This window comes from Astatotilapia calliptera, chromosome 6 (assembly GCF_900246225.1).
Source record: "Astatotilapia calliptera chromosome 6, fAstCal1.2, whole genome shotgun sequence".
NCBI lineage: Eukaryota > Metazoa > Chordata > Actinopteri > Cichliformes > Cichlidae > Astatotilapia > Astatotilapia calliptera.
This window is the reverse complement of record NC_039307.1, coordinates 29005619-29027251: the sequence shown is the minus strand read 5'-3', so window position 1 is coordinate 29027251 and position 21633 is coordinate 29005619. Positions and strand designations below refer to the sequence as shown.

Sequence of the window (21633 nt, the reverse complement as noted above, 5' to 3'; positions counted from 1 at the left end):
GACATTGTTTTGTTGTTGTTGTTGTTGTTGTTTTTAAGTATCTAATTTCAGTTTGGCTCTGAATCATACATTACCATTAAATCATCTTTAGTCTCATTACTGGAAAATGGGAAAGAGATGCAGTGGGGGGGGTTTTTAAACATCCAAAAATAGATGGAAATACAGTATATAAGGCAGTTGTTATAATTCTGTGTAGCCTGTAGGTCAATATTTGGTATTCTTCAAAACAGCCTGAACTCTCTTAGGCAGCTTTCTTTTAATTTCTTTAAGTGATCTTCGGGAATAGTTCTCTGGGCTTCTTGAAGGACATTCAAAACTCTTCTTTGGGTGTTGGCTACCTTCTGTCCTCTGGTAAGATGATCCCACATTGCTTCAGTAATGTTGTGGTCCGGGCTCCAGGGAGGTCAATCAATGACTGATGGTGTTCCACTGTGTTTTTTTATTCAGGTATGCTTTACTGCTGTGTCAGGTGTGTTTGTGATCACTGTCACGCTGATCAGATCCTTTCCAGTTGGAATTAACCCTTGTAATGTCCTCAGGATTCCCATACTCTTGATGACAACACAAGGACAACACAAGGGTTAAATGGTGGAGCAAAATCAGACTGTACTTTTCTGTGTGCTGTGTTTTCAGTCCAGTTCTTGTGTAATTTAGCATATCTCAGCCTATCTATTTCATGAAGAATGGCTTCTTGTCGGTCACCCCTGTTGAGGCTTCACTGAACAGTAGATAGATCAGCTGAAGGGATTTCTCAGGTCCTGTGTCAGGACTTTACTGTTTTTGGTTTTTTTATTTCTTACATACACGACTTTCAGATATGGTTTATCTGATCTTTATAGTTTTTCTTCTTTTGAATTCAACTTTCACAAACTTTAAGGGGGGAAATGGTATCACCTTGTTGATACAAAAGTTCTATTTTATGCCTGTCAAAAATAGAACTTTGGAACTTTTGTACAATCAACTAAGAAAATGGGGAAAATATTATTTTTGTTACACATTGTATGTGTTTTTGTGAGTAACAACGTGCCTAGAGTTACAATTTAAAACTGATTCTTTGCAAAGTTGTCTATTTTGTGTAGAAACAAGACAGGTTCATCGTTTGAGTTAGCTGAATTCTTTATGCTCAAATGATTCAGATCAGTGTGAAGTGACTTGTGTCGAGACTGTGCAGTATGGATGGACTAATGTGTTCTATTTTATTCAAACTTCTGCCTCTACAGTATACTTAAAGGTAAATAGACCAGGGATTTATTACTCCACTTTCATGAAGCACTCACATACAGATTTAAAAAAAAATGGCTTTAATGGATCTTTTAAAAATGAGTGACAGTTCCTCCTAATTTGCAAAACACTTATTCCTCAACCTGAGATCTGAAGACTTGACAAAATGCCTCCAGAACCAAAGCAGACAGAGGATTTATAGATGTTTTCTCAAGCTTCGTAGCACTTCCAGTGATAAGTAATTAGAGATTAAAATCAAATTTTGAATTGAGAAAGTTTAAACACAAATTACCTACAGAGGATCACACAGTAATTTAAAAACTCTTTATTTTTCTGCATACTTCCCCCTCAGAAATGTGAGCTAACATGCAGCCCAAGACCTTCACTCATGACTTACCAAAATACCGCATTCAAAAAATACTCTTTAAAGTGCCATTGCATGAGGAAACACAGACTGGGATAAAGTAACTTGTAAGCTGGTGCACTTTGGATATGATATAATGTCAAAAATAAAATAATGCAGACAGGCACTTTTGTCTTTTGAGGTATGCATAAAACAAATTAAACACACAGCTTCACAGACTGTTTTTTAAAGGCATGTGCTCGTTGTGCGCAGGCAGGGAAGGTGAAGGCGCTACACACAGTGCAGCGCCCGGGCCTTTGGCTTGGTATGGTCTACTGGTGAAGCACGCTGTCAGGTTTGGGGTATCCAAACAGCTCAAAGTCCAGCTCATACAGCTTGTACAACTGTCTCTGTGTTGAAATGGGAATCTGTGCAAACCAGTCTCTTTCCCAGCTGGCTGCAGTTTTGTTTTGAGCCCCTGAGGGGAACCGTATCAGATGATCCACCTTCAGAAGCTTCAACAGGTGCTCTGCATCTGTTTCCAGGGTTTCTAGCTTTCCGATAAAGTCATACTTCACCTGGCAGGGGTGGCACAGACGGTAGACCTGAAACACAGAAAAAGCAGGAATATCATTTAAAAACTGCATTAGTTTGTGTGTGTTTGTGACTTTGTCTATCTGCCTCTAATAATTGACTGTTTGTGCACATATACTGGCATTCAAGAAAAAAGGAGACACACAACTCTACTCTTGTGTTTATTACTAAAATGGATTTGAATACACAGGCTTCCTCATTAATCCATCCAAAATACACAAAAAAATAAAGAAACGCTATTTAATCAGAGTCATGCATCAAGTCATGGAGGAGATTGCCTGCCTTCTGGAGTTACTCTCTGACAGTTGGACAGGGCCGTAGAAGGTCCTTAACCCATAAGTGGGAGTGTTATCTTCTGCTTTGTGCAAGGAGGAACAAGATGAGCACTGCCAGAGCCAGGCCACTGGTGTGAATGTACTCACTACCTGGCACCGTGGAGCCTGACTGCCGTTTGCCATAGAATACCAGAATTGTCAGGTCCACCACTGGCACCCTACCCTTTTCACAAATGAGAGCAGGTTCACCCTGAGCACATGTAACAGACGTGAAAGAGTCTGGGGAAGTCGTGGAGAAGGTTATGCAGCCTGTAACATAGTTCAGCATGCCTGTGGTAAATGGTGGGTCAGTGATGGTTTGGAGAGGCATAGCATTGGAGGGATGCACAAACTTCTGTATGCTAGGCTAACAGCACGGTGACTGTCATTAGGTATCAGGATGAAATCCTTGGACCGACTGTCAGAGCCTACATTGGTGCAGTGGGTCCTGGAGTCCTCCTGGTGCACGATAATCCCCAGCCTCATATGACAAGAGTATGCTGGCAGTTCCTGGACGATTAAGGAACTGATACCATTGACTGACCCCCACGCTCACCTGACCTAAGTCCAACACCTCTGGGACATTATGTTTCACTCCACCCAGTGCTGCCAGTTGCACCTCAGACTGTCCAGGAGCTCAGCAATGCCCTGGTCCATGGACATCATCTCATTAGGAGAATGCCCCAACTTTGACAGGCATATATACAAGCACATGGGGGGCTAAATAACAACAACTCAAACAACATTATGAGTTGCTGAATTTTCATTTCCATCAACAATGTGACATCCTTTGGTTCCTAACATATTATGTAGTCCATAATAGTAGAGATGTCCAGCATGAATTTCTCCCCATTGAGATCTGATGTGTTTTCACAATGTTCCTTCACTTTATATTTATGTATTCCATCAGACATGCAGCACTTCACTGTGAGGTGCTTTGATAATACCAATTATGTAATATTTTATTTGATCTCTATTTCAAAACATAGCTCTCCAGCTAACTACTGTCCTTTCTTTTTAGCTATTGTCCCCTCATTCTGAATATCTCACCTGGGTTCATCTCATCTCTCTTTCTGAATATCTAATATGGCTGAGATATAACTGTGATGCAGGTATTGTGCTAAAAAACTCAAGGTAAAGCCTAGAAATCACCTATTATAGGGAAAGTGCTGCTTTATTGCCATTGTTATGCTGTTCCAGTGTGTAGTTTCCTTTACTGACAGCACAGTTTGTCCAAATACATTGCACCGTTGTGTTTGTACTAATGCACGTTGCATTAGTACAAACTGTATGGTCCATCTTTTGACAACTAAATTCATTCAAAGGATGTGAAGCAAGTCCACGTAAACCCTTAAATATGAAACATTCATACTTGAAATGTTTAAAATCATCAAAACTCAGAAACTTGAAAGTGTTAAACTGATAAAATGTGAATAACGCTATGCTAATTCACCTGTTAATGACCAGGTAGTGAAACAATACTCAATATGTCAGATCATTTGCCATTTGCCATTTGTCTGCCAGCAGAAAGAAACACAAATATTTTAGAAATCTGCCAAAAACGAGTTTAAAACTAAGAAATTATTTTATTTGTAGTCAAATAACAAGCTGAATTCATTTTTATACTGTCGACCAGGACTTCTCTAAGAAGTCTGAAAGTAATCAAGCATAAAATTCGACCACTACCAGATTTTCCTGTTCAGGAATTCAAATAAATGATTTGGCATCTTAATCAAAAAATAATCATGTGTTTTACAGTTTTTTCTCCTCTGTTTTTTTTGGATGACACAATAATTATATTTTAGTATTAAAAATATCATTGGGTGGATTACCTATTATAAGAAGGTTTTTTAAGTAACTACCAGTACTGTTAATTTATGGAAGCTGTGGAATAAGCCTTACAGTGGGTGATGGTCTAATAAATGTGTTAAATACACCCCATGATTTTAATGAACGATCTTTCCTTAACCTGCACGTGTTAAAATGCATGCGTCTGTTTGTGTGAGGCAATCACCTGCCGCCAGTGTTCGTTGAAGATGCTCTCTTTCTCAGTCTCTGGATCTAGCAAGTATGTGATAAACTGCTGAAATGTTGGTTTGATTCCTGCCTTAAATGCCTCGGCCGCGGTCTCTGGCAAATCCCCAGACACATTGCCATAACGACGCAGCATAACTGAGCCAAACTGCCTGTAGAAGTCCTGGTTGGGCCTTAAAACACACACAAATACGCACACTTCAGTGATTCATCAATGACATGGGCTACTGTTTAATGCAAAGTGAAGCACATTTCCTTGAACAGCAAACACACACCTTCCAAACTTGTTCCTGAAGGCAGAGATAAGACGCACAAAAGGGTCGCGTACAAACAGAAACTTGGTGTAATGCTGGAGCTTCAGTGCCATCAAGTGGCGGGACAGGGAACCATAACGGCGCCAAAATCTAGAAATACACATAAAAAGCACTGTTAAAGATCTTGTTCTGGGGTTACCTCCTTTTCAAGTTGTGATAGTTAGATATGACTTGGATACACAAACTCTGCATGTCTGAATTCTGTGATAATTTGTGGCTGAGTCACAAGATGAATGAAGAACAAAGCCAGATCACATCCAAAGGGGAAAGGGATAGGTCTTGTGTAACGACGCAGACAGGAAAACACATGTTCGACTTCAATGGGCTACAGAGCGGTCTGCCTGTGCTGCAGCACCAAGCTCCGCCTGTCCTTTCCGCTCGGCCTTCCAAGCGTCAACTCACACATTTTGTTTGCGAAACACATTTTTAAATAACTTAAAGTGAGAATATAATTACTTCCAGGTTTTGGGGAATCTTCCTTTTTATTAATGCTTGACATACTTTCAATTCAGTCCAGTTCACATTTCAGAAAGTTGTTTGGGAGACATTCATCTTGGAGTATATATTTTTCTTGGCTGTGCAGCCTTCCTGTTCCAGAACATTTTGCATGAGGACTTGGTTATTTAAAACTATGGTGGTCTTGATTTCCTTGTGTGGCTTAAGGAGACAATTTTATTTATGACTTATCGACATTTTTCCCAAGAAACTAAGCAGGCAGAGTGTTCTGAAGAGCTACAGTGATGTATTTATAGTAAGCATCACCTGTTTAGCATTTGCCGTTCCTCTTTCTGGTGCTCACTAATTAAAAAGTAAATGCCAATATCTCAATTATTCTCAAATCATTGACTCTTCCCTGGAGGTAGGATTAAGGCCGAGACCATTAGAGTGCAAAAATTATTAGAATGAGCAACTTAATTTCAGAGTAGGAAAAAAGTGGTACTGTTGAGGACACCAAGGTCATTCTGCTATTATAGCAATAAATCACAAGAAACAGGCTCAGATCAGCTCAGGAATGCTAATGAAATAGCTTTGTTTGTGCAGTGTGGATTCTGAAATATAATTCAGGAAGCAAGAATTAGAAAGAAAATATAATTTTAAATGTATAAATATGTAAATATGAGAGCGCAATTAGCAAAAGACTGAACAAGTATGTCTTGTAAGTTTGGAAGGGTAACCAGGAAAAGTGTTTTCTCACTAAAAAAGAACCTGGCAGCACAGTTTAGGTTTGCAGCTGAACAAACCACAACCTGGACACTCTGCAGTCACTGGGCTGAATATGAAACTCGCTGTGTACCAAAGAATTATGGCGTCAAATACGAGGCCAGCTGTCTGACATTGGATCTGAAATCGGATCATGCGACAGGTCAATGATCCCACGCGCCGCAGTGAATCTATAACAGAATAGTTGAAAAAGAAAATAATCCAAGCATTGCAAAGGCTCAGTCAAAGCCCAGACTTCAACCTGACTGAAATGCTGTGACAGAACTTTAAGAGAGCTGTGCATAAAGTGGGATTTGTGAAAACAACAGCGGGGGCTGAGCCAAGATGAACCTAGAAAATAATTAAATAGTCCCAGATCCTCTAAAACCTGTTAGGATATTTATTACCGCTCTCATTCATGAATTGTGTAATTAAACAACGAAAAGTTCAGAACTTAAACATATATCCACAGCTTTTACAATAATATTGTAAGATATTTTTAAATGAGAACCACTATGAGGATTAACAGTCTGATTTTTCGCTCTTCAGACACAGGTGATCCGGTCAAAAGACTTAAACTTGGCTAGCTGTGGCATTTAACTTCAAAATTAATGAGAAATAAGCCCAAATTACAGCAGCACAAAATGCTGGCAAATTTACAATTACAGCTTTAATACAGTAGATCACTTCATCTCAAACAGACAACAGTTTGCTTTGATGACAAACTCTTTCTGCTTTCCTTCAGCACGTCATTTACTCGCGTCTGCTTATCTCTGGACGGTGACCTCTGCGCGTGTACTCCGATCTGCAGCATACTTTTGAGATGCTATTGATAAATAAATGACTTGGCTCTGTAACATCTTTTACAGCATCACAACCCACAGGTTCTAACTTGTGAATGATACAATGAATGATGCTCAGATTAGGACTGAATGTTTTCCATGTGTGGTTGTCCGCCCCTCTCTATCAGCCCATCACTGCAAAGCCAGGAAACTGTGGGTTTGATTTCTTCTGCATGTAACTTTTCATCACAACTTGAAAGAAGAAATTCTGATGTCGATGATCAGGCGAGTGGCTGGCAGAGAGTATTTCTAGGACAGTTTTGAGTCTCCTAACGCTGTGAATCCAGTTAATTTCTCTTTTATTTAGTTAATGTAGTTTTCACTCTCTTTTTGGCTTGTTGGAAAGGGGGAGGGGAAACAATCCAGAGCATCGGCTTTTGTACCCTGGCTGTGCATAAATGAATTCCCGCGTACCTCAATGAACTTTAGCAACTCTGTAAAGAAGCCAAAGCTCATCCATATCAATGTTCGAGACTGATAAAGTCAAATAGAAAATAATTACTTCAAGTTATTCAAGTGAAACTGGTTTTACACCCAACTGAATCACGGTGTGCGGCCAGGTTTTCCCATGCAAATAAATAATGATACTGGGTTATAAGTTGTCTGTTGTTGTTCAGCTCAGATCCCATTTAATTAATTTTAGAGCCTGATAGTGACTAGATATATTTTATGTCCTGACTCCTGATAAGTAAAATCTTAGATTTGAAAGAAGTACTTTCTTTTTCTTTTTCACAAGTCCGATCACTACTAAATGAACATTTATCACATCAACAGTACTTGGATAGTTATTATAAAGCTGAAACTGATACGTATAATATTTTTTAGAGAAATGAGCTGGTGGTGGTATAAATGGCAAGCTAGGATGAAGCTAAAGCAATAAACCAATTTATAGTTTGGATTAGAATAGACCGAAATCACAATATTCGCCGTGCATGGTAAAAAAGGGCACAGAGCACAAAAAATAGATACAGAAATCATGATGTGAGATTTTACTCATCATTAAAAACCTGATAAACCAGTTTTCATTTCACCAAATTAAATATTTACAAAAGTAAAGAGTTATTATGACGGTGCAAACACATCACCAAAACTGATCTAATATTTGTCCGTGTTATAGGTTCAATATTTGTGTGTCATACTTGGCAAATGTTAGATGCAACGTGGAGTTGTGTACAAGGTCAGCAGGTACAGCCTCTGGGTCAGTGTAGGGTTTCCCTGAGGAGCTTGAGATCAGAGACTGAGACAGAACCACCATCACTCGCTTCCAGTTGGTGCACGCCACCTAAACAGAGATCAGCAGCAAGGCAGAGAAGAAGGAAGAAAAGGGAAACCATTTAGAAGACAACGGGGACCATAAAGGAGAAGAACAATAATGAAGCAGTGTGATTTAAACATCTGCTTCTCCTCTTGTTACTTTCCCCACACAGTGAACTGACTCGCCACCCATATACACCCCACACCACACATAATCACTCACTGAGGCAGCAGTACCTTGGGAACGTAGCAGTAGATAATCTGGTGTGTATCGTCCACTATCAGGTGATCCAGTTCCCTGTTGGGGATCTGTGAAAAAGGCCGAGTCCTTTCGGGGACTTCCACGTCTTCCTTCCCTGAACACACGTCGCCAATCCTCTTCTTTCGCGCCTCCTGTTCCCTATCATAAGCAGAGATCTCCATCTCTACATCCTCCTTTGTTTCCTCCTTCCTCTGTGCATGATTTTGCTTCCCCTTCCCTTCCTCCGTATGTTCCTGAGCCGCTTCCTTTGGGCTAAATGAAGCACTAGAAGCGGTGGTGGAAACAATGGAGGAAGAAGTCGTGTGGGCTCTGCTGGCGGGCGTAGTCTGAGGCGGGCTCATAGTCGTCGGGGCACAGCATCCGGACTGAAGCACCTCGTGTTTGGGGTCCTTCAGCGGGTAGAGACTAAAGCCCCCAACATCATCCCAGTAGACAATGATAAGCAGGATCATAAACAAAGATCCCATGATGAAAGCCACTCGGAGACCACGCCACGTTCCCATGTTTATAGTGCAGCAAGAGCCGTAATTGGTGAATAAAAGAGGAAGAGTTTATCTCAGCTCCATTGTGGCCGCCTTACGGAAGGACAGACTTCCTGTTTGAAAGATTCAACTTAAAAAAAAGAAAGAAAGAAAAAAAAAACACAGGAAACATTACTAAACCTCGGCTTCTCATTTATAGCCTTACTAGGCACATTTAGACTGTGGTTAAAATGTTCAAGTTTGTAAGAAATAAAAAAAAACTGAAGCAATGAAACCACCAGATTTAAAAAACTGAAATACCACACTTTTTTTTTTTATAAATCCATTAAAATCATTTTACACCTCTTCCATCCCATTTACACACACCAAAAAGTAAAACCATTAGTAGCAAAGAAGCACAGTAACAGTCATAACAGAGCAGATGTGGAGTGTGCGAAGACCCCACTAACGCAGATTTCAGAGAGACGTGCTGGAAATCACGTTAGGGTGGTTTCAAAAGTACTCCTCAGCTCTCAAATGCTTACAGAGCACTGTTAAAAAGAGGAATGTGAAGCAGCACAGTGCTAAACGTGCCCCTGTGGTGGTTTTCCTGAGAAAAATATCGATTTTGACTGATTTGCAAAGCATGTATTGTGTATTTATCTGATTGTTTGACTTAAAATTCACTGTGGTGATGAACAGATGAAGCTCGACCTTCACCCGATGACACTAAACTGGATAAGGGAAGAAAATGGCTGGGTGGATGTGCACAGTGGTGCACAGTACTCTATGGCATTTGTTTCCATTTTAAAGAGAACAGCTGCCAGAGTATCTTACTAACTTGATGCCGGGCTTTATGATAGGCCAGGCTGTGTTCCTGACCTGTGTCATGTCAACCAGAGGCCGTGAGAACCTCAGGCTGCACCCTGGGGCGCCCAGCTGTCACAGGGAGATGTGAACAAATGGTTATGCTGATGAAGCAGCTTCAAACCAGGGGCTGCTTAAGGGTTCACATCCCTGATTGTTTGTCCCATAAAAAACATCTGCTATAGTGGAAAAAAATTATGGTGCCTTTTAAAACCAGAAGAAAAAATTCAGACAGGGCAAGAAGCATCCTCCAGCGAAAGGTGTTTTTTTCCGCAGCGTTTTTCCTCTCATTGGTTTAAATTTAAACTCCGCGAAGACAAGACGAGCCTGTCTGGAAAATCAAACATCCACACAGTCTCTTCAGTCTTGCCACGCGCTACACACAAGCGCACGCGCGCGCAAAGGCACGCGCAGAGATCAACGGAAAAGACCCAAAACTTCAAATGTTCAGTGACAAGCTGCAGGCCCTTCGCCCTACTTCCCTTAGAATATCTTAACCATTTCTCACTGAAAGCAGCTTACTAGGCTTTATTATCTCTGTTAATATTTTCCTCGTTTAGCAGCAGACTCACCGTGACCTCCTCCCGGCCGTCGGACGGAAACAATCTCAGTTTACAGAGTAACCTACAGAGGTTACAATGCGCCCTTTCTGCGGCCGCACCGGCCAGTCCCTTCTCTCTCACGCAAACGGGACTCTTCCAGCTTCTCCTTCCCTGCAGCAGCCAACCACAGAAGGACTGCACCTCTTTCTCTCCACACTTTCATCCGCTCACACTCCGCTCATCATACCCAGGCTCTGAGGAGCAGGAAAGCCTCCTTTTGTTTCTTTTACGCCTCTCACTCAGGGAGCATCACGGCAGCAATTTAAGCCGGTCTGAACATTAATCTGTCTGTGAGGGGGAAAAAAAAAACAAAAAAAAAAACGGCTCATGACCTAAATCCTTCATATCACCCTGCAGAGGAGCTCCATAGTCAGTCCGCTTCTCTCGCTCTCTCTCCCCGTCTCTCTCGCTGTGTCCGGCTGCCCCGGTGATGAGACCAAGCGGGCGGGAGGTAGGGCGAGACAGAGCAGCAGCGACGACGGAATGAGCCCTATAATGAGGAAAGGCTCGCGAGATTTTGAAAATAGATTTTTGTTTTCAGAATCCAGCCACGCACTATTCCACGTGTTCCAACCCGCCCCCCCAACACACACGTTTTTCTTTTCCCACACTGGTCTTGGGACTTCCAGGGAAAAACTAAAATAATTATAAATCTCTGTTGGTCCAGAGCCCGGGGAGACCATAATCCATCTTTTTGTAGCTACAGTGTACTCTTATCCTCTAAGTGCTTCACATGCAGACAATAATAAAGTCAGTGTTTTGAAAAGAGAACAGATATAACGAAAATTACATTTCAAAAGCATAAAGATTTGGTGTTTTTTTTATTCCGCTACAGTGCTTTAAATTAAGTATTTATATTTTATACATTATCTAGTTTTATTATGGGAAAAATGAAACCTATATAAATCTGCCTGGTCTGTATGTGAAAAGTAATTGCCATTCAGCAAACTCATACCCCCAATTTCAGTTTCACTAGCCACACCCGTGCCTGATAATTGCAAGGCATGTTGAATCAAGACATCCCACTTAAACAAAACCTGTCTGACAAGGTAAAGTAGAGCTCAGAGAGCTCAAAAAGCAACACTTCATGTCACAATCTAAGGACGTAGCTGAGAAAAAAAGTTAATGGCAACAATGGGAGAGATTAAGGTAAAAACCACTGCTGGGAAAAAAAGGGGGGGGGGGGGGGCACAAAAGCTTTTGGGACTTTTGGGAAAATATTCTGTGGACTGACGAGACAAACACTGAAACTAACACAGCCTTTCATAAAAAGAACATCATTGCAACAGTTAAACAAGTTGGTGGTGGTGGTCTGGGGCTGGATTGCTGCTTCAGGACATGGAAAAGTAATTGACGGAAACATGAATTCTGCTCTCTACCAGAAAATCATGGAGAAGAATGTCTCATGCTTTGAAGCGGAAGCACCCTTGGGTTAGACAGGAGGACAATGATCCAACACACTACATCAAGCCTCCCGCTGAATGGCTCAGAAAAACAAAATGAAGGTTTTGGAGTGGTCTAGTCTGTACTCGAATCCAATTTTGGTGTTCTAGAATGACCATTAGCAGGCCGTTCATGCTGGAAAACCCTCCTATGTGGCTGTATTAAAACAGTTCTGTGGGCCTAAATTCCTCCACGGTGATGTGAAAGACTCATTGTCAGCTACTGCAAACACTTGATTGCAGTTCTTGCTGCCAAAGATGGCAAAACCAGTAATTAGGTTTAGATGGCAATTACTTCTCCACACAGGGCCAGGTAGCTTTGTATGACTTTTTTCTATAAAATTGTGATTTAAAAAGTGCATTTGGTATTTACTCCATTTTTATTTGCCTAAAATAAAAATGTATTTATTAATCTGAAATTGCTTCTTGGAGACTTGGTTTTAGGATTAAAGTTTAAACAAGCCTAGGCTAAAGGTTCAGACTGGGCACTTGGTTGTGTAAACTAAAATTAGTAATGAGATGTTTTGGAATACATTAAAGTCAGTGAGTGTCATCTGGTTAACAGAGAACAACTTTGAGCTAAAATGTAACAAGCGTTGATTGAAAGGACCTCAGATTTGACATTGCTGATAATAAGGTCCCAAGTCTGCAGTGGATCAGATGAGCAGCTGCTGAGAGACAGAAATGTCATATAACACAGTCTTAACCATTCATAAAATAAGAAGAACTATGAGACAGGAAGTCGACATTCTATCTTATAATTTAACATTTTTTAATTTCAGGAAACCATATTTGGGACTTAGTATCAAAATTTTTATTCAGTATGTCATCAAATTTGACTTCTATTTGAAGACACAGTAGCTTATACTTTCTTTGTTGTTTGAATAAAAAGCCAACTTTCATATGTTAAACTATGATTTTTTTTTCTCAGTAAGTCTGAATTTGAACTTGTTTTATAATCTGGTAATTTCTGTACAGTCAAAAAGTTTCAATTTTTTTTTTAAAAACTTGATTTTTCTCAGTAAAATTTATCTCTTTTTTTTTGGGCTTTAAACAGGACCTCCTTCATAATAAAGCGCACATTGTCTGCAAATTTTATTTATTCATGTATTTTTTATTCAGTTATTTGAAAGAGTGCAAAATTTCACCCACAATTATCCAGTTAAAACATGCACACTTTAAGCGTTTAATTTGCAGATACAAAACTGATTTATGACTGTGGTTAAGCCACATTTCTTCAGGTGGTTTGTGGAACATTTAGTGACATGGCGAACTGGTAGATAACGTCTTTGATAATAAGAGTATTTCACAGTGAAAAGCACCACAGTGAAAGTGTTTAAAAGTATGCGCAGATATTTGGGAGGTTAATGAGATCCGTGCAGCATAGAGTCTATATTGTGGCTGAACAGTGGCCTCCCGCTCCCATTGGGAATTAGCCATGCAAGACTAATGAACCCAAATGGTGCTAGGATGTCAGCTGTATGTTGAGGTCTGAAAGGGTTTTTCACAATAACAATGACGCAAGTGTTGATGAGAAAACAAAACTACTGTATTTAAGGCCTTCCTATCGAGCACATTTAGACTATTTAATGTTTTATTGTAGAAATTATGGCCCACTTTGTTTTATTTTTTGCAAGCAAATCATATGGCCTTGGGGTGAAGGTATGGATGACTTTCAAATCTGTGGAAAAAGCCAAGGCTAGAATTTCACCTTAATGACAGACCAGGTATCTACAGGAACAGACAGAGAGGAAAACCCATGATTTTGGTTGATGCAAATACTTCAAGGCCACAAAACTCAAACAGCAGATACAAAAGAGCAAGTGACCTTAGCTTACAAATATTTTAAGTACAGCGAAATGTGGGAATATTAAAATCATTTGAGCAGAAATGGGCACAATTTCACTGCAATTTATGGCTTTCAAAGGCAAATTCAGTGGCAGCTAGATGACGTCTGAGTTTAGGCTCAAACACAGCCCTGCATTTAGCTGCCACGCTTGAGGCTGAAGTCATCTGTTTATGAGATGGATCTTTTTCCCCCTACAAACAACAAAGATTTGCAGTCGTTTTATATTCTTAACTGCAGTGAGCTAAAAACAAAACAAAACACAGTAAACACTCACCTGATTGGATGTAAACAAACTCATGTCTAATGGAGAAAAGGTACATGTGACTGTGATGCTGTTAATACTGAAGAGATGTGAGCAAACCTGTTGATGCTGATTGGTACTTTTGTCTTGACACTTTTCTACATCTGTAGCTGTCACATTTGGCCCAGTTGAAGGAACTTGTTTCAGCTGAGAACCAGCACTGTCCATGATCAGGATCGGTGTTTTCCTTGCAGTGGATTTCACATGCACACCCAAACATCATTTATTTGAGAAAAGACTCCGTGGAGGTGCATTAACAGTTTAAATGACCAATGCAGCAGGTTTGGACGTCAATTAGACATCTCACTAGTACAAAACCTGCACTGGTGTGAAATTAGCATGTGTAATTGTGTGGAATATTCACAGTTAGTGGGCGATTATGCCCTGGTCTGCCTTAATTACTCAGGAAACACAATCTAAACCACAGTACTTCTGCTGTACATGTGTCTCCTGGAGGGTGCTGCATGTGAGTAAGAACAGCTTTTATATCCTGATGTGATTTGATGACAAGCTGGCCTATACCCCGCCCCCTCCCCTCAGGAATTATAAGGTGAAACAGCAAAGAATCAGATACAGAAATATAATAAACAATTACAATTTTAATCTTAGCATCTTTACCAATAATCCAGATTATCAATAATCCACATGCCCTAATTAGTATGATCAGGGTACGCAGTAATATTTTATTAGACATCAGTGAACGACAACGGCCATGTACATCTTTGAATTATTTTATCAAGCCCGCAGCAGTTTTAGCATATTTACTGTGTAAACACTGCTCCAGACTGATGCAGGTTAATTTTCTGATATCACATGCAATCATGTGACCAATCCATATTTGAATGGACTCAATCTAATAATAACCAAACCGTGAGACAGAGTCAGGTGGTATTCTGTTTGTTTATTTAAAGGTTTTCCCACTGCGCGCCCCCTCCCTGTGTGAAAGCCTAGTCTGAAAGGAGGAGGATACAGGCCACTATAGCGCCACATCAGCACATTTATTAACAAGGCTACTTGTTTATTCACAACACCTCCACCCCTGAATGGTATGGCACTCTGTGCTGCCCTGTAACAACAGACTAGCATGGTGAGGCTAGTTCAAAATAAATCCCCAGGGGGGGTTGAGGAAGGTCCAAAACAGGATGGAGTTTGAGATTAGACACTGAGACTCCAACTAATGAACAGAGTAGGAGGCAGTTTTGCTGAATATCAAAGTCCACAGAGGAAAAAAAAAATGGGGAAGATGATGCTGAGAGACAAAGAGAAATTAGGCAATACAAAGTATTCTCTTTTGTCTCTCGATGAAGCTGCTGATCCGTAAGGCGCACTTTGATGATGAATTGAACGTTGCGGCCTGAGATGAAGCCCCAAGATTCACAGCGTGGTCGTCGTCCTTCTCCAATCAATGACGTAGCTCCTCTCTCCTCCTTCCACACAAAAACGGATGGACTGAAGGGGAAGACAAGAGCGGAAATGCAGAGTGAGACTGTGAGCAAAAGGGGGGGGTGATGAAGATGCTGCTGACTGTATGAGCATGCGGGAATGGCATTAATTTTTCTGTTCGCCACTTCAGATTAAAACTGAAGACAACATGCATCCCCTAATTTATATGCAGCCGCATTATGTGGACTAATGTAAAGTTTTATAGCCGGATGTTTAAAATATGAACACATCTCCACAGTGAAATCAAAGGGTGCAAGACAAATAGCTGACAAGACTCCACAACAACCTGTGCAGTGTGTTACCTGCGTAGGGGACTACAGATCTCCAATGGGAATGATTTCTTCGTTGATAAAAAACTCAATGGTCTCTTCCTCCCAGTCGTCCACATTGCTGTCCAGCTCATCTGTGCCCACTCCTACATGACACAAAAATTTCAGCACTCTTAAGAAAAAGCCTCAAAGGCAAGTTAACAGTGAGTGAGATAACAGTGAGAGGTCCCACCTCCTCTGAGCTCGAGGCGAATGCTCTTCTGTTCTTGATAAATCTTCAGCGCCTCCTCCCTGTACCGTCGGTAGTCTTCCATCATTGCCCTCCGCTTGTCCACCAGATCCTACTCACACAGAGCAGAGTTCAGCATCATAACCCACAAAGCTTACATTTCAGTGTGAACACACAGCTTGTATTACCATGAAAGCATGTAAAGTGTTAGCAGCCTCAGTGAATTATACTATAGAGTCAATATAAAAGTTAGCAAAACGCTTTAAATTTCTTTAAAGAGATACAGGAGATGATTAACTTGCAAATTAACAGGACAATAAAAAGGGGCCTATCCAATGCTGATGGAAGAGGTGGGGGACAGCACATGAAAAATTGGGAAAAGCATTTCCAACAAACTCTCCCAAAGATAAGTTAAAATATAAATATAAACAGGTCAAACCTTAGAAGCCTTGGACTGGCTCAGACGATCCTTCTGCTCAAAGATCTTTGAGTATTTCTTCAGATCCTTTTTGATCATCTGCAAGAGAACAGATGAGTGTATATGACAGCATGTTAACGTGACAGATGGCTTCACAAACGCATCATCGCAGTACATGGTGGACACATGTATAATGTGGTGTAGCTGGGAGCCTCAGATTAGAGCTAGAATCAGGAGCCACGGTGCAGCTCTCATACGAGGTGTCAGAAAAATTATGTTTGTCATCACTGGCTCCACACACTCAACAACACACACACACAGTATAGAGAAGAAACTGTACCTTTATCTGTTCTGTGCTGAGCAGGGTTGGAGGTCTTGGTCTCCAGAGCAGCTGACAGAACCGATCCTTGTTGTTCTTCTGGAGGAGCCGGCCCTGGAACGTCCACAGCCAGTACGCATTGTCCACCTAGCACGCACGTAAAGGTGGAGAAAAACGAAGTGAATGGATGACAGAAAAAGACCAGACTGCATTTCCTCTCATCTGCAAAGGACTGGCGAGGCCTGTGGAGTGCTACGCACCTTGTGGCTCCACCACGAGACGGAGGTGACGACGTAGCGACCCGTTGGATCCCACTCCACGTCAGAGGCCATGTAATGCTCTGCTATGTTCATCATGGTGCAGTCTGACGTGTCTACAAAGGCGAGAGCTCCGTTCATACTGCAAAGGAGAGGCAAAGCGGTTACATCCATGTACAAAGACACTCATCTCTACAGATACCAATGAAACAAGCCTCAGATTAGCGTTAGAATCAGGAGCTTAGCTCTCATACGAGGTGTCAGAAAAAATGTTTAGTTTGTCATCAGTGGCTTCTTATATTCATCTCACACACACACACACACACACACACACTCCGATAAAACCTACCTCCTGAGCCCAGCCAGCACCATAAACTGTCCCTGGGGGCTCCAGAAGATACTGTTGGCCTGCTGCTTGTCAAACATCTCTGTGAAAGGAAAAGTGTCACATTCAGTTTAGTGGACACATTAGAAGCAACAACGCTCTGCTATAACATTGCATGCCTGTCCTTCTACTCACTTATGAGCTCAATCTTGCCGTTGTTTTTGACATGATAGAAGGAGGCGTTGATTCTTGGCGACTCGCCGTGGAGGACAGCAAACTTACTGCCATTGGGCTCCCATGCAAACGCTATGATGCTTTCTATAAGGAAAACAACACGAAGGGAAACAGATTAACTTCCTTTCTGTGGAAATTAGAATTACTTGCAGCTCATTTCTGTGTTTGTACAAATACATGTCTTACCCTTCATCTCCACCACATCGACAGGAACCTGCTTCTCTCTCATGCGGAAGATTTCAAAGTTGGTAACGACACCCTGAGAAGGCAAAAAAAGTCAACTTATTATTTCTTGTTTTTTTTAAAAGAAATCTGTGACATATAAGCGGTTTGTCCTCTTTCTATGAGTACCTGTGTTCCTTTGGGAGTCCTGTCAACTTTCACACACAGATAATCCCCGTTTCTCTGCCAGTGCAGTTTACAGTCGACGACATTGAAGAGATTGCGAACGCGGATCTCCTGACGGGAGGGCATCTGCATCAGAGTCACCCTGGCTGGGATGTCTTTGTCCTCGGGTACCCAGAACGCTATGATGTTGTCACCAGGAGACCACGAGAAGTCCCTGAAGATGCACAAACATTAATACCTCTATACAAAATGCCGTTGCTTTTTAAAGCATGAGAGTATGAAGGACTCTTACTTTATCCCAGTAATCTTGAGACTCTTCTTGTCCAGTAAGCCCATAGACTACAAGAAGAAAACAAAACATAAACCTTTAATATCATTTGCACATTTCATTTAAACACATCTAGACTGTTTTCAGGCCTACTTACCGGAGTTTCATAGATGCTCAGTGTGTCTGGTGTCATCCTTGCAAAGAACTTCCCATCATGACTCCATCTGACAACAAACATGTAAAATTAGAAGACGCATCCAAACTCTGCAAGGACTCTGCAAATTTGACTTAAATTAGATTTAAAAGAGAGAAAGCATAATACTGACTTAAAAATAGGCCAATGTGCAGAACTCTCGCAGTGGAAGCCTCTCTTCTTCTGTCCGGTCAGAATGTCCCAGATGATGATGGCCTGTGGGTCCTCCTTGGTGTCCATCAGTGGACTGAAGGTCACCACATACCTGGAAGCCAACACAACCACACATTAAAATCAGACAGTGGCTCACAGGCCAACTCGGCACCTCTTTAGAGTGCTTTATCTGCACATTAATCATCCTTTGCTGTCCCCAGGTCATGGTGCAACAACCCACAGGATTTAGGTGACGTTGCCTTATTTACAGGAAATAAATAAATACTAGAACAGGATACTCTGTGCACTATAATGTGCTTTTTTGGATTTAAAAAAAAAATCGACTTTTTATTACCTTTCACATGGTGAGAAGTCAATGAGGGACACACCCTGATGACTGAACCTCTGAATCTGTTTGAACTTCTCGCCGCCCCACAGTGCGATTCCCCGCTGGTGGAACGTAGCCAGGTAGGTACCTTTAGGAGACCATCGGACGTACGTCTCTGTCCAGCGCTGCATCAAAGCAGGAAAAACATCAGAACTCTCCAAACCAGTGACTACTGACCAATCATGTTCGATACAAGCCCTGCATTTCCCACCAACTCTGTGTGAGTAATTAAAAACTCACTGCTCTCTCTTCAACTGTGATTGGCTCTTTAGCGTCGTTGGAGAAAATGGCAGTCCTCTCTCCAGCTTCATAGATCACACTGTACTGGTCACGGCAATCTGGGTCCTCGATCCAATGGCGCATATTCCCCTGAAAACACAGACAAAGTAATTGTCGCTTGCAGGGTTTCAGGATAGAGACTGTCCTGTTGATTTATAAAGGTCAACTTAATAATGAAAGTGCTGACATGAAGCTATTTTTGTCAAACAAATTCTAAGTCTTATGACTGAAAAGTTAAGGTAACACTTACAAAGTCTTTGAAAGGCTGCTTTGCTGGAGCTTCCCATTCATCACTGATGTTCATGTATCTAAAAAACAAAACAAAAACAAAGGGGCGATTATTTACTTGTATTCCAAGTCTGGCAAGCAATACCTGGACAATGCATTTACTGGGTGGTACTCCATACTCACTTGTCAAAGTCAGTGAAGAGGTTGACCCTAAACGTGTGTTGCTTGTCGAGTTTGTATCCATCTGCGTTCTTGACTGCTTCGAGGGCTTGAGTAGGAGAAGCATACTCCAGGAAGATGTAACTGTAACGAGGAGAAAAAAACAATTACTAAAAAATAAAACAAACTCTCTGCTTCAAATCCAGAAATCCACCTTGAATCAAAACAGATGCACAAAAGAAAACATCTGTGGTCTTACCCTTTGGTCATGCCATCTGCATCTGGGTAAAACTCGGTCGTGATCTTGCCAAACTTGGAGAAGATCTTGTGTATGACGTTCTTGAGCTTTTCCAAACGCTCCGGGCCCACCTGAGGGACGTTGTCCACCACCACCACCGAGTCTATGCCGTCTGCCTCCTGGGGTTTTTCCCTCAGGATGTCATCAAGAAGCTCTGAAAAGTGAAGGAGGAGGGTCAGGGGTGATGAACAAGCTCATCGGACTGTGTGGGGTTGGGGTTCTTATCTCATTTTAATGACGACCTTCTTTTCATATACAAAAACCAATCTAAACTTTATAGCCACCACTTCAGTTACTGGTAGGGAAGACTGCATCGTTGAAAAAGACATAATTCTTTTGTTTAAATTTCCATTAGAGATGTGTAGGTTTACGCTTCATGATTTTCTATGAGTCTGTTGTGGCCAGTGCGATCCTCTATGCTGTTGCATGCTGGGGGAGCAGGCTGAGGGTCGCAGATGCCAACAGACTTAATAAACTGATCCGTAAGGCCAGCAATGTTGTGGGGATGGAGCTGGACTCCCTCAAGGTGGTGTCGGAGAGGCGGATGCTGTCCAAGATAAAGACAATGTTGGATAACACCTCCCACCCACTCCATGACATGTTGGTCAGTCACAGGAGCTCGTTCAGTGAGAGACTGAGATTACCGAAAAGCACCACTGAACGACACAGGAAATCATTCCTGCCTGTGGCCATCTCCCTGTACAACGCATCCACTTAACACACTGTTTGCTGCTACAACTACACGTTTCTTTTCCAAATATTTATTTATAAGTGACTTATGTATGTATGTATGTATATATATATGTATATATTGTACTATTCTTAGTTAGCGTATTGTCTGTCTTGTCTTAATGTTGGTTTAAAATGGAGCACTGTAACAAAAAATAATTTCCCCCAGGGATCAATAAAGTATTCTGATTCTGATTCTGATTATAAGTAGACAACATATAATCACATCATAATAAAGCTGATTCAATAGTACATCTCCTTTACACTCACTGCTTAATATACATCATTTTGATGAGGATAAAGAACCGCTATGCTGGCGTGTTTAGCTTCACAGAAGCTATTTCATTTGAGTCTCTGTTTAACTTAAGCTTGCATATTAATATTAAATGGTACTAATTTTGTTGTAAATTTACCCCCAAAGTTTCTATATACATAAATAATTATATTGTGACTACTACAGACAAAACACGTGTATCTGATGAGTCATTTTACCACAACTGCAAAACTTGCACAATTGAAAAGCTCTACTGAGCAAACGCCCCTCAGACCTGGGTTAGGATTACCACTGAGCTACAACCAGCTGCCCCATTCAAACTACTTTATATAGGCAAACAGCACAGAGAAAATAATGCGCCTTAACGGCTTTACTAGCTAAAATCATGTTTCGGTTTTTCAGATCGCATCGCACAGGCCCCAGTGTGGGGTCTGGGTGAGGCTGTAACGGGCGTTAAGTACACTGTGATAACGTTATGTTGGAGGTTTTTTTTGGAGAAAAAGGGTGGTGTCGCTGTTGTATTCCTGGTAATTACGCTTATGCATCCAGCTCATGTTCATTGTTAACTATTCACTATTACTACGTGCCGGTGAGCAGAGAGGCAAGCTAGCTAGCTTTGTAGCATCTAAAACATCCCCACCATTGAGCTCTTAGCTAACTGCTAACAGCAGGCCGGAAAGCCGGCGTTTTTTCTGTGACTGCTTACCGTCGTCGTCGACATCGTCCACGTAGTCCTCCGGGTCGCTGAAGGAAGGCTCCTCCTCTTCATACTCGGGGTCGTCCACCATATCCACCGTTTCTTTCATTTAACAGAACTACGACACGGACTTTTGTCTACAGCGGAGCAAAAATCCCGAAAACGAAAAGGCTGGCGGTTCTCAGCCGGTGTAGCACCATGTGCGGATCCGTGAAAATGGACGAC

General features: G+C 41.4%; 2 protein-coding genes and 2 non-coding genes across 5 annotated transcripts; all 4 read right to left on the bottom strand.

The window, feature by feature from the left end:
- Positions 1-1284: 1284 nt before the first annotated feature.
- Positions 1285-10770, bottom strand: LOC113024437 (carbohydrate sulfotransferase 12). Of its 2 annotated transcripts, none has more exons than XM_026171539.1 (6): positions 10279-10770; positions 8354-8990; positions 8002-8144; positions 4782-4910; positions 4487-4679; positions 1285-2169 (listed from the first exon to the last, which is right to left on the bottom strand). In XM_026171539.1, exons 2-6 carry the CDS (start codon positions 8879-8881, stop codon positions 1897-1899), a joined length of 1266 nt encoding a protein of 421 aa, XP_026027324.1. In that variant the 5' UTR covers positions 8882-8990; positions 10279-10770; the 3' UTR covers positions 1285-1896. The 2 variants fall into 2 exon arrangements, with proteins under 2 accessions (XP_026027324.1, XP_026027325.1); XM_026171540.1 differs by having other exon boundaries at positions 8354-8973.
- A 4011-nt stretch (positions 10771-14781) lies between these two features.
- Positions 14782-21623, bottom strand: eif3ba (eukaryotic translation initiation factor 3, subunit Ba). The gene is made up of 19 exons (XM_026171536.1): positions 21418-21623; positions 19670-19862; positions 19435-19554; positions 19274-19331; positions 18985-19113; positions 18712-18869; positions 18337-18468; positions 18168-18234; positions 18035-18081; positions 17746-17956; positions 17581-17653; positions 17356-17478; positions 17185-17263; positions 16839-16977; positions 16600-16725; positions 16281-16358; positions 15845-15953; positions 15646-15758; positions 14782-15349 (listed from the first exon to the last, which is right to left on the bottom strand). The coding sequence occupies exons 1-18, from the start codon at positions 21515-21517 to the stop codon at positions 15658-15660; spliced, it is 2043 nt and encodes a 680-aa protein (XP_026027321.1). The 5' UTR covers positions 21518-21623; the 3' UTR covers positions 14782-15349; positions 15646-15657.
- LOC113024876 (small nucleolar RNA SNORD60) lies at positions 16468-16552 on the bottom strand. Its single transcript, XR_003272738.1, has one exon. It is a non-coding gene; the product is annotated as a small nucleolar RNA SNORD60 (small nucleolar RNA).
- Positions 17047-17128, bottom strand: LOC113024877 (small nucleolar RNA SNORD60). Its single transcript, XR_003272739.1, has one exon. It is a non-coding gene; the product is annotated as a small nucleolar RNA SNORD60 (small nucleolar RNA).
- Positions 21624-21633: the final 10 nt, after the last annotated feature.